Below are 13335 nucleotides of genomic sequence, written 5' to 3'. Positions count from 1 at the left end.
TCGATATTTGTATCGTGCTATCATGATTTTATGTAGTTGTCCAATATGAGTGTCGGTATAACTTGTTTTGATGTGAGATATTTCAAGTTATGTAGATATCAATGTGTTGTTTTGATCAAAATATGATTTATTTGCGTGTTCTATTTCAAGTTCGATGTGGGAAGCCTGATGTGTGTTACAAGCCGATATGGGTTGGAAACTTGAGTTGTGTTACAAGCTGATATGGGTGGGAAACTTGAGTTGTTTTACAAGTTTATGTGATTTTGGTATTTGAGTTGTTTTACAAGTTTTGATATGGTTTATGGAGAACTTGAGTTGTGTTACAAGTTGATATGAAATGATAGGTTTTTGAACTTGATGTAGATGAGCAAATTTGTTTCATGTTGTTGATGTAAGTTTGATTTTGATATCTTTGTTTTGATGTGGAAACTGATATTGGATTTGTTTTGAGATTTGATATGATAATGCCCCCTCGGGAGATCATTTGTGCACACAAAGCATGAATGATCTCTCGAAAGAAGAAGAATGTTGTTTGAAAGATGGAAGAGTAGATAGTGATGGCATGCATGGGTTTGATAAGATTGATTAGATTGATTGGAATGAGAGCAAGTCTTGTTTCAGGTATGACACCTCCTGTATAAGACATGGATGATCGAGCATCTGGTTTCAAGAATGATATCGCCTGTATAAGATATGGATGATTGAGCGTCTGGTTTCAGGAATGATACTGCATGTATAAGACATGATAGAAGATAGTTTGGAAGAATGATGAAGATAGTTTAGAAGAATGATAGAAGATAGGTTGGAAGAATGATAGAAGATAGTTTGGAAGAATGATAGAGATAGTTTTAGAAGAATGATAAAGATAGTGTAGAAGAATGATAGAAGATAGGTTGGAAGAATGATAGAAGATAGTTTTGAAGAATGATAGAGATATGAAAGTGAAGAAAGATTCCATGATGATGTGATAGATAGGGAGGCAATTTGCGTCCTCATGGTCGCCTGGCCCACACCATCGATAGAGGTGCTGAGGGGTGGCTTCCTTCGTGCAATCACGGGCGAAGTGCCCCCACTGATTACAGGCCCTACATTGGATAATTGGTCGGCCCTTGGCGTCATACTGGATACGGCTTCCGTTATTGTTATTGTTGCTATTCCACGTAACGTGGCTGGGAACTGCGTTACCCATTCGTTTTGGTCAGTAACACCATTCGCTGACCATATGGTTTCGCACGTTCGACAATGACGGACGGGATCTTCCTTCCCCTCACCGTTGAACTTCGGCAACTTCTATTTACTGGCCATCCCACCGCTCGGTCTCGCTCCTCTGGTGCCTTGTGTGCTTGTACCTGGTCCGCCTCCGCCTCCTGCACCTGACCCTCCACTCGTGGGTCCTTTGAAGAAGGTTGTTGACCCCGAATCGAACAAATTGCCTCTCGTGCGGTACTCTTGTGCTCCCTCGGCACCGTCGGCCGTATCCTCACCTTCGGTTGTCTCCCTCCGGTTGTCCTCCGAAATGGACAAATTATTTAGTAGGTCTCTGGTAGCGCCGATCAAGTTTAGATTTCGCCTTGTTTGTTCCACCAACTCTTCGCGACTTCTTACCCTACAGTGGTGGTATTCAGGCGAACTGTAGAGGTCGCCTTCGGCACCCTCCGTGACTCCTAGGTTTCCTTCGGGCAACCCTACGACAGTGTAGAGAGTGTACTTCTCTCCGTCTATCTCTGCCTCCGCAACCTCCGTGACACCTCCTGGGTTCCCTTTGAGCAACCCCTCAGCTGGTCGTCCCTCGACAAGCTGCCTTAGCCTACGCCTTCGTTCTACTTGCTGCTCCAGAATCAAGGCCCTCTGCGCGACCTCCCACTCGTTCGTTTTTGGTTTTTATTTCTATCTTTATTCAATAGATTGGGCATTAATTGCCGTACATTTCCATAATTCGCAATACATTTCCTCAGATACAACTCGTCTCAGTGACACTTTTATTTGAATATAGAAGATTCAAGGTTCAATTCCTTCTTGGTCTGGCGACATCCCGCACCTCCAATGCTGTCCACACGGCACTTGGTAGGATTTCTGCCTCCATCGCCTCTCGTCGGATCTAGGTCTGGATGGCTACCTGGAGCAAAATTGAAAATTCTCTCGTTGTCGTGTCTTCTCCTGTGTAAAGTTCTATTCGCGCGTCGTCGGCCTCTGGGTTTATTTCACCAACGGGTAGGCCCATTGTGTCTGTGTGCCATCCGCGTCTTCCGTTCCCGAGTACCTCTAGGCAACGCAGCCAAATGTTTGCCCTCTTGGGTGAATATTTAAAGCATAAAGTACGTAATGCAGAATAATGCCATAGATATCAGATGCAATATATCAGATGTTATTCCATTCATAATTCGTCCCCTTTACAAGTTACATTCCGAAGTATATAAAGATGTCCAGGGGGGGTGTGAGTGCCAACCGTCGCACCACAACTACCACCCCTTGGCTGCCAACTAACCAACACAATTACAACTTGATTAACTAGTTTTATTTCCGTGTACAATATTGCCACCAACAGCACATAGCAGCATTGGGTGTTTGTTTCAAATTATAGTTTTGATTTATTGTTAGATTCTTTATTTTGTTACTTTGCATTGACTCTATTACAACTTGCAAGCAATTTGATTATTATAAACATGTAGGAAATACATCTTAATTTTACTCTCTTAAGATAATGGTGCCTGTTGTGTTCATCAGCTGAAAGCTATTGGTTTGCATTGTAAGATATAATTAGAACATACATTTGAACTTCTATTACTTTTCTATATTATTGCAGTTTGTTGCTTACATGTATACTGTCAAATGAGTTACTACAGTTGTTACATTTAGGAGTTTATCACCGCAATATGCATTTTGCTCAGTATTTGATAAAATTTTGAAAGCATTGAGAATACAGAGAACAGTTGATTGCCCAATATTTTTAATTGTTTTTTCCTAGATGGTAGATAATTGACATCATGATGATGGCGATTTGCAGGAAGGAAGAGCACTTAAAACCCTTGCTACAGCTTCACGCCTTGACATTGAGGACTTTTTACAAAAGAAAGTGTACTTGGAGGTATATTTTTTTTGTAATTTGATACAAAATCTTAGCATTTTAATACACAGCATTTAAATCTTTCATCTTCTGATGTTTTATTTAGTTGAGGTTACTTATAGAAAGTTATTTTGCAAATCCACTTGAGACACGTCTGAGGTAAGAAATTTGCAAAAAGTGAAAAATATTAGAAATGGTACAGCGCTCCAATAATGTGGCATTATAATTTGCCTACCTTGTTATCATAGCATAACTCTCAAGGGCTACATGGTTACAAATACTAAATACAATACAGCGATACATGATAAAGATGAAGAACCCATAGCAAACTGATTGAGGAGGTGAGGTTAAATATTTTGAGGATAATAATCATCCATCTTGGGATGATGAATATTGTTAAATATAATGAGATACAATTGTTAAGGAGATGAAAATGGAACCTCAAGAAGATTTGAAAGGGTAGCAATGTTTTATTTTATTTATTCTAGTTTTGCTCAATGTAGGATATGTTGTTTTTCTAAAAACTAAATATTTTCAGTGTAATATATTGAATAGTTTTTCATGAGATAAAGCTCATATATTATAAATTTGTAATAGGGGAGAGAGTCTAGTAGCTGCCCGCCCTAACTTTGTGCACCCTCAGGGCTTAAAGGGTACATTGGATTTTTATGAATATTTTTGGGCTTCTTCGTATGTGACTAAAGAGCTTAAAGCTATTGTTTCAGCTTCTAGGTAGTTACGATAACTGTGGGATGAATTGTTATGTGCACAAAGGTTCAAAAGTGGTCATTTAGAAGTGCTGACCAATACATTTTAATAGATGCTCCAATAACCATGCACTACAGCCACCAAAAATATTTGCACAATCCATCTAATACATATTCCTGTTATAAAAGTTTTGACCAATACCTATACACAAATGTCCCAATAATCGTGCGTTATGGCCCCCAAGAAAAGTTGCACAACTCCTCTAATTAATGTTGAATGGTTAACTACACATGCTGTCATGACTCCAAATGAGCTGACTCTTTGGAAGTCATTTGCTTTGGAATTAATAAGTGTTTAACACAATAGTTATTAAATATTTATTATTTTATTTTTACTTTTGCCTTTTTGTGTGAGCCGACTCTAGGTCGGCTATCTCTTGTGAGCTGACTTATTGGAATTCTCCTATAAGGAGGCTCGAGTTTGTGTTTTGGGATGCTAGGAATAATCTGCAATTTACCTCTGATGGGGACTGCTACTAGGATGACCATCTCAGTGAGCCTAGCAGGGTAGGACGACCATCCTTTACCTAGCTCGTGGATTTACCTAACACTCCATATCTGAGCTGTAAGCTAATGCTATCATATATGCTTTGCATGGAGTTTTGGTTCGAAGGGAGCAGCTGGTCAATTGATGTATTCTGGGAGCAACGATAGAAAGATTAAGGTGCCATTGCAGGTCGATTCATCCATTCTAGGAGTAGCAATAGAGGAGATTAAGGTGCTATTGCATTGGCACCCAGATCGGCCAAATACTGATCTAGGACTGAAGTTGGCAATTATTCTATTAGTTGTAAGAGGCCATTTAGACACCTAGGGCATTGAGGTTGTAAGGCAGTGACCTGTGGATGACACAGGGTCTATGCGCTACTACTGAGTATAAGTCAGACTACCTGGGTTTGATTTGTAAGTTTATAATTAAGAAACTTGTTGGTATCCTGTTCCTCATTGAGTGTGCAAACGAATTGACTGTATGATCTTCAACATTTATGGAGTTGTGATGATGTTTACCAGTCCATTGTTTATTCTTCTGTTCTGGAATCTTTATCTGTAATCCGATATCAAGACTTCTAATGCTGATATTGATTTCATATTTAACTGGTTACAATTTCATTTGGTCCATCTTGCTTCTGTAATGATTTATGAGAATCTATGGGTTTGAATAAGCACTCAAAAGTGTTGAAAATTAGCAAGGTATTTTAGTGGCATTAGAGCTCTCTGACCTGCCAGCCTGTGGGTCGGTTATGAGAGAAAAAAAAACAGCGCTACCAGCAGTGATAGAAAAGGAAGGGAGCCACCATGGGGGATAACGAGGAAGAACATTCCCAAGAATACATGAATGGAATTAGAGATTCAATGCGGAAAATGGTCCAGCTATTGGAAGGGTTATGTTAGCAACTAAACAACAAGCAGCCTGATCAGAACAAAGAGGATGGCTGTTCAAATGATGATCAGGCCCTAGGAAAGGGAAAGAGCCCTATTTTAGCTAATTCAAGGATTTTTAGGGCCAAGTTCTTGAACAAAGATACATTGATTAATATTGATGAAGAGCAACATGAATTTGAGGAGGATGTAGTAAGATTTTATCAGGCATACTATGCCTTAAGCCTTGCCATTCATGCAGACCTGAATTTTAGACACTATTATGAAATGAAGAAGGCACGGGGCATGCAAAGAAAGGGTATAAGGAAAGAAAGGACATTCAACATCGATTGGGGAAAGTCACTATCCCAACTTTTGATGGATCTGAAAATTCATCAGCAAGAGAACGGTTACAAAAGTTGGACACATATTTCTCATTAAACCCAATGTTTGAAGAGGAAGCCATCGAATTTGCCACCTTACATATGGAGGGGACGACACACGAATGGTGGTACCATGGCATGATAACTCAGAGGCATGATTCTATAACCACGATGGAGGAATTCAGTCAAAAGATAACATAACTGTTTGATAGGAAGACCCAAAAATCCACTTCAGACTGTTAGCAGTAGCACAACTGAGGCAAGAAGGGAAGGTGGATAATTATGTGACAAAATTTCAGAAACTTTCAGTGATGGTACTTGATGTTACAGAAAGGAGGCTCATAGTTTTGTTTGTTGAAGGTCTAGCCGAACCTCGCAAGGGCTTAATAAGTGCATTTAGCCCAAGCACACTACAAGAAGCAATTACAAGGGCCCTCAATCTGGAAGATTCTATATCCAGGGATAGTTTTCATATCAAGAAGTCAACATCTCCTATTCTACCCAAGAAACCTTTCTAGCAGAACCTTACCTTTCCAAAAGCATCACCATCGAAACCAAGCATAGCTGAGGTATCTAAGAAAGAGTTATGAAGAAAGAAGTAGTTTTTTACATGCCGTCAACCTTGGCAGCCAGGGCATAGGTGTTTAGGCAAAGGGCAAATACATTATATTGAGGTAGTTTCTGACAATGATACAAAAGGTGAAGAAGATGATCATGGGCACGAGAGGGAAGAAGCCGAGCAAATACACCAAGAAGAAGGGCCTTTGGGAGGAACTCTTGCAGCACTATCAAGAGAGCCACAATATAATGCTATCCGTCTTAGGGGAGTCTTGAAAGTACAAAGGTAACAATTCTTGTTGATAGTGGGGCTACCTATAACTATGTTGATGAAGAAGTAGCCTAAATATTGAGGAGATCGAAGGGTTTGATGTAAAGATTGCTAGTGGAACAATTCTTCCTTGTACCAAGAAGGTCCTCAAATGGAATTAACAATGGGAGAATACAAAATGAGGGATGATTTTTATGTAATACTCTGACTAGACTCGCTGCTTCCTCAATTTCCAGGCCTCCAGCCTTGGCTAGCACTGTCCCACCTTGGGACTAGGCAAGTTCTGTAAGCTTGGAAAAGGCAGCTGCAAGCAGAATAAGAACTCAGCAATTGAATTTGAGAAAAATGACATACATTATTAATTTGTGATTATAGAGTTTTAAGTAGTTCTAGTTTTATTAAAATTTAGTTTTTGGAATTTAAAAAACTTGGTATAGTTTTTAAGGGTATTAAGAAAAAGAGTTTATGTAGTTTCCAGGGAATTTACTTCTCTGTAGAGTCTGGAATCAAACTAATTTTATTTCTCTTTCACTGGGTTGAGTTAGTTCAAAAATCTTTCTCAAAGATGTGTCTATAAAAGGATTCTGCACCAGCTTTTATAGTTTTAGAGAGTTAGAAGTTTAGTGTTCCTGTATATATTAAGTTCATAACTACTGATCCAGGAGTTTGTTTTATTGAGCAAATTATATTGAAAGCTGCCATTTCTTTGTATTTCTTGAACTGGGTGCATCATCAGTGGTATTTAACACCCAAATAAACATTTTGACTGGGGGGAAAGCTCACTTGGATGGATCCAAGCATCAAAAGTATGTTGTAATTACAATGGAAAAGATTGATACACTAAGGAACCTTCCAGAGTTTTTGCATTTTGTGGTCCACAAGACTATTTGGATGAACCTGCCTGAATGACATAAAGTTAATACAAGGTTGGAGGACAACTTCCAGTTATGAGCTCACTATTAGCAGTCCAAAGTTAAGAGAGAAGACTAAAGCCAAAGACAGTGGTCATCTGACTATTGGTGTTTTGTGACTGTTTGGTGAGGTCCAGTCCAAACATAGTTAAGGTGAGGCCCAATACCTAAGTCACAAGGTTCGAATTCGAATTCGAATTCGACAGCCATGAAATTCGGATGAAATTCGACCTCGAGAAAATTTGAAAAATAAAATCGGATCAAATTTGCCTTATATAATTTTGTTTATTTTTAAATATATGTATACGAGACATTTATGTGACAGCGTATATATAATAACAAACTTCCTTAATTAATCCACGCCTCAAGCATCCTTAACTATATGTATACGAGACAAATATATATATATATATATATATATATATATATATATATATATGATAACAAACTTCCTTAATTAATCCCTGCGCTGAATAATATTTCCAGGGCTTCACCAATAATTTTACCAAGCCCAAATATGTAATCCCCAATAATGGATAATAACAAACCTCCGTCACTGAATATTTAGCGACGACAATATATGAGACATTTACCGTTGCACATACTTAAATTTGCCTTCAGAAAATCTGACGGAAGTTTAAGGATTCCCTCAACTTAAAGTTTAAGGAGACATTTACCGTCGCACATACTTAAATTTCCGTCGCTGAATATTCTGTCGCATATTGACCCTTGTTGGAGAAAATCCGACGGCGACCCAGCAGTTGCCGAATTTATGGACGAATTTGAACAGATTTTTTATAAAAGTTTAAAATTCGATTAAATTCGAACCTCATCCATGAAAATCACCTTATTCTGTGACTTAGCCCAATACCACACAAGGAAAAGTATAGTGAAGCCATTTCTGTTATTGCTTAGTGTGAATAGTTGTGGCCCCTATTCCTACTGAGAGTTTTCTGTATTAAACAATCGAGTGTCTTGACAAGGTGTATGTATGAATTGTGGTGCATGTCTCTGTTTATGTACAATGGATGTTTGCTAATGAATTGTGAGTGTCTAAATTCATCAATTTGTTCTAAGCATGTGGAACTGTGTATGCATCATTCCGCATGTGAAGACTATTCTCTCAGAGCTATGATGTAATGAGGTGGAGAATGTTAGGAATATAGTATCAAAAACATTATAGTGTGGTAAGTAAATAAATTAATAATGGGCTGGTAAGCAATAGGCTTAAATTATTTGAACCAGTCCTATTCATTTTATATTAGCCACATACAGAGTATGTAGTTGAGGAGGGATATGAAGTCAAAATATAGAGTTCGTCGAAATATTCGTCTTATAAAATAGTAGCCTACAACAACCCATCACCTTTTATAAAAATCGTAACATTTGTATCACAGTCAAGTCAGATCGAGTTCCCTTGCTATTCATGCTTGGGATAAACTGAAATTGTTTTGGGTTTTGTTTATGTCCTATATACGCCAATTTACACACTCTTGGGTTATATATCACAGGGTAAAGGGTTGATTACTAGTATAGTCTGGTTGTTTGGTTTGTTTGCTGTTTTTATTTGACTGACAGGTCCATGGCGGTAACATTTAGTGGGTTGTTTAAGCAATGGTTAAGGCTGTTTGAATTGTGCAAATATTTTTATGCCAGTATTTTAGATTTTAACAAAATCAATATCAAGCTATTTACAATTCTAGCAACAGGTAAAATGCAGCCTATTTTAATATTATCAGCTAGGCATCATCCCCATCTCATTTTTTACTCAAAAAAAATTTAGGCACGTCTCTTACCTAAGATTTTAGAAAAGAAGCCAACGTTTGATTTGTGTACACAGTTTTGCACATATTAATAACTCTAACCCTAAATATTATTATGTGACAAATTATGCTTGCCTACAGAAATCTTACTGCTTTGCAAGTAATGATATGACATTTGGTGGGCATATACCATTCGTCTAGAGGATAAAATTATAGATTATCCCATGTTAGGACTAACCACTCTTCTATACCAGGCAACGTATTACATGAATGGGGACTTGTCCTCTCCCGGTTCTCCATGTATAATGTAACACAATCACTGTACTCTCAAATTGAGTGTTTAGCTAATGCAGAACCCTCTCACCTATGTTTCAAATTTAATTTCAATCTCATCATGCATTTGTATATGTTCAGTTTCTAAGGCGATCCTTTTGAAAATAAAATTTGTGGCTTGTTTTGACAGATCAATGTCAAAGTGAAATCAAATTGGCGCCAAGATGAAGATTTGTTGGAACGGTGTGGCTATGGTGGAAATATTAGAGTATGGTGAGGAGTTACCCAAAAATCCTTTCAAGACATGTACGGAGAAGATTGGAAAATCTAGTCCTATCAGATATAGGAACAATAGTTGTAAAAGAAGAGAGATTTGGTTTTCTACTAACCAAAGGGTTTTGTTATCAATCCTATTTTCTTGGTGTAAGGAGCAAGTTAATAGGAACTTGTATCATATTAACCACCAGTATAAGTTTGTACAAAAATTCTAGTATTTTCAGGATATTATCATTTTGAAATTTTGTCAACCGAGTTAGAAATGTGAATGTAATGAGTTCATAAAGTGTTTCATGGTAGGTAAGCCTAATACTTGTAAAGTAGTTAATGCCGGCCCTTGACTATTTAGTTTCTGGCATTATATAGAAAATAAATTAATGTGTTTCTAGAATGCAAACGAATTCATTCACTTACTGCGTTTGCAAATAGTAATTATGATAATGCTAGTTTTGTTAAGGACATTAAAAGAAAATCATAGCTTCTTTTAGGTTTACCTGAAATTTTTGTACATTAAATACATTTTGAATGCAAAACCTAAGGATAACAAAGGGAGGGTAGTAAAGAGTCGAGAAACATTACATAAAGCTTAGCTTCTAAATAATAGAGAAGATAACAATCACTTGCTAAGTTAAACACATTTATATCATGAAACATTTTTTTACATTCGTACTTAATTGTATTTGATTTTTATGAGAAAGAAACAAAGGAAAGAACCATATTCAGTGTGATAGATTCCACATAAGAATAAGTAATATAGGTGATATTGCAGGTTATTATCATCGTCAAATCTTAAGTTGCATATGGGTATGGGAAAAAAACCTCTATACAATTTGGTATATTGGGAAAAAATATTATTAGATGAAGTAAAAATTCCAAATTAGTTGAAGCTTAATATAATCGGAAGAATGATACATGTTTATTTTACAAATGGTGGAATGTGGAGAATTAGCAGTTTAAAAAGTCTTTAGAACATAATTAATATATTTTATTGTGTTATTGTAGAAAATGGTTATTATATCCAATTAACATTCTTGTATGTTACATCATATATGAATTAGAAATATCAAATGTATGATGCATCGACATTTTGTTATTGGAGCAACAAATATTGAAAATGTTTTGAAATCTTGAAATAATTCTTGTTGGGTTGCTTGTTACAACTTAAAGAACAATTGTAATATGCTCAACTTTAAAATTTAAAAAAAAAAAAAAATCTTTAACAACTATGAATAAGATATCTAGTGAGGAAACCTTTTGGAAAATGGTGAGTGAGAATCAGGGCAGCAACAATGGATGAAAATGGAGGATAAAGATGATGACAATGAAGCAAAATTTGATGATGCAAATGATGAGGTTTCGAAGGACAATGTGGAAGAGGACAAAGTGTTGCTAGACCACTTAAGGCTAGGTTGTTGGGCATTTGTCAAGTTTCTCACATGACTCCTAGGCTTGTAGTGTTGGTTGAGCCTATTTTCTCTACAAATTTTGGCTTGCATAAGGGGTTCCTTATCCAAGCAATGACCTTTCTCCTTGTTGTGGATAAGCTCGCCTTGTGGGAGCCTTGCTTGGTTTGTGCTAGGTGAGTTTTCTCCTTCACTATGTGTCGCATGCTTGTTCTACAATAATGGGGCTTTGGTTGTTTCTCCCCATGATGTGTTTTGTCTTGCTTCATTCACGTATTGTAGAACTCGAGTCCTCATTTTGTTGATGGTTTGTAGGTATGTTTGTCGTTGTGCCAAAAGCTCGAGCTATCAATGCTCGCTACAAATGCAAGACTTACCCAGATCCATGGGAGGCGATTAAACCATGTTGCAAACCCTGAAGGAGGTGTTGACCACCAAGTCAACAATCTCCCCCTCAACACTGACTGAGGGTTCTGCATCGACGAAATGGAGACCTCTTGAGATTCAAAGTCGTGACCCAAGGCTCTGATACCAATTGTAGGTATGTTTGTTGTTGTGCCAAAAGCTTGAGCTATCAACGCTCGCTATAAATGCCAAACTTACCCGTATCCATAGGAGGTGGTTAAGCCATGTCATGAACCCTAAAGGAGGTGCTAACCACCAGGTCAACATGGTTCACGTGTAGTGGATGGTGTGCCTTCTCTTGCCTTTAGTGTTGTCTTGTGTAAGGGGTTCCTTGCCTTGGAGTTGACCCCTTTTCCTCTCATAGTTGCTCAAGTAATTAAGGAAGGTCTCTTGCCTCATGGGTATTCTCCTCCCTTGTGAGCAATATAGAATTGTAGAGTTGGGGATGTCACCTCTGTCATGGTACTCCAAGTTCCTTTCTTAGCTCTTCTCATCCAAGATTTGATTTCACTAGTGCATCTTGGCCAAGCCTCCTTTAGGATTCTTGACGTCTTGGTGGACAAAGATTTTGTTGGTATGCAGTCCCAATGCAAGAACATCGAGAGTGTAAGGGCAATCTTGCATCACCCAAAAACATATTTTATTTTGATTTTTGTTAGGTTTGGTGAATAACCATGAAGTTTATTTCCATTAAAAAGTATTGTAGAGTGGTTTAGAACTTTCGAATTTTAAAAAAGGGTTAAATTTAATAGGGCCTATAATTTTAGTAAGTTTGCATTTGAGCATGTAGGGACTTGAAATTTTCTCCAAAATTCCAAAATTGAATTTTGTACATTTTGGGTGAGTTTCAAGTCATGACAAGGTTTGTGAGAGATGTTATCAAAGATCTAAGTTTTAAATTTCTCAACAGATCCTTTAAAATTGGTTTTTGAGGCTTCAAATGATGTTTTAGGGCCTTGAAAATTGGGGGAATGAGATACAACAAATTTTATGTACATAGAGCAATTTGAGATCTTCAATTAAAAAATTGGGCTCAATTTGGTGCTTGGATAAAAAGTTATGGCTCTTGGAAGTTGGGCTATTCTTAGGCGGGAGTTACAAATTTCATTTTTTTTCTTAAAGGCACCAATAAGCTATTTATGGCAATTTTTGAGTCTTTTTGAGTAGTGGAGGAGAAGGTACTAAGTTGTAAGAAAGGAGGAAAGACAAAAAATAGAAGTAGATTTAAAGACATAGAATAAAGAAGACTCCAAGAACTTGTGCAAAGAAGCTATAATATGTTGTAGCCTATGATGATTTCATCCTTTTACTTTTTTTGTCTCATTTTTGTAATGTAACATATGTTTAGTTTAATAAAATAATATTCCAATTTTATATGAAAAATCTGCATTGTGTGTTGAGTGTTTTGCCCCTCATTAAGTTATATCAAAGTGGGAGTTTCCAAGTGCGTAAATAGATTGCCAAATGTGATGTAGTTTGCACCAAGAATTGTTGGTTTGTGAGAAAAGTGATCAGAATGCCTCCATGAAAAACTGTTGTGGTGGAAGAAATATTGTTATTCCAAGAGGGTTTTAGAGCCCTATGAAGACAAGTTCAAGCACTTAAAGATAAGACATGTAGAGGGTTTCAAACAAGAAGACATGAAAGAGAAGAAAAAGAAGCACAATCTGAAGAAGAACAAGAGGTAGTATATAAGACCTCGATCAAGTTAGATTGTTGAAGACCCTCTCCAAAATTGGGAAAAGGCCAAAGATTAAAGTTTCTACATTTTCTCAAAACCTATATCTAAAAGAGTTGATTGATTGGATTAATAATATGGGAAGAGTAGTTTGAGTATTAGTAGGTGGAAAATATTGAGAGGGTCAAATTTGTAAAGACCAAGATAAAAAGTCATGCAAAAAT

General features: G+C 37.2%; 1 protein-coding gene across 2 annotated transcripts in view; it reads left to right on the top strand.

The window, feature by feature from the left end:
* The window catches only part of LOC131079255 (GTPase ERA-like, chloroplastic), a 140966-nt gene extending 130950 nt beyond the window's left edge, over positions 1-10016 (top strand). For both annotated transcript variants that reach the window (XM_058017157.2, XM_058017158.2), the window contains exons 8-9: positions 3005-3085; positions 9540-10016. In XM_058017157.2, coding sequence (XP_057873140.1) covers positions 3005-3085; positions 9540-9626 — 168 coding nt within the window. In that variant the 3' untranslated portion in view covers positions 9627-10016. The remainder of the gene's footprint in view (positions 1-3004; positions 3086-9539) is intronic.
* The last annotated feature ends 3319 nt before the right edge of the window (positions 10017-13335 follow it).

This window comes from Cryptomeria japonica, chromosome 4 (assembly GCF_030272615.1).
Source record: "Cryptomeria japonica chromosome 4, Sugi_1.0, whole genome shotgun sequence".
NCBI classification, from domain to species: domain Eukaryota; kingdom Viridiplantae; phylum Streptophyta; class Pinopsida; order Cupressales; family Cupressaceae; genus Cryptomeria; species Cryptomeria japonica.
This window is presented reverse-complemented; position numbering and strand designations above follow the sequence as displayed.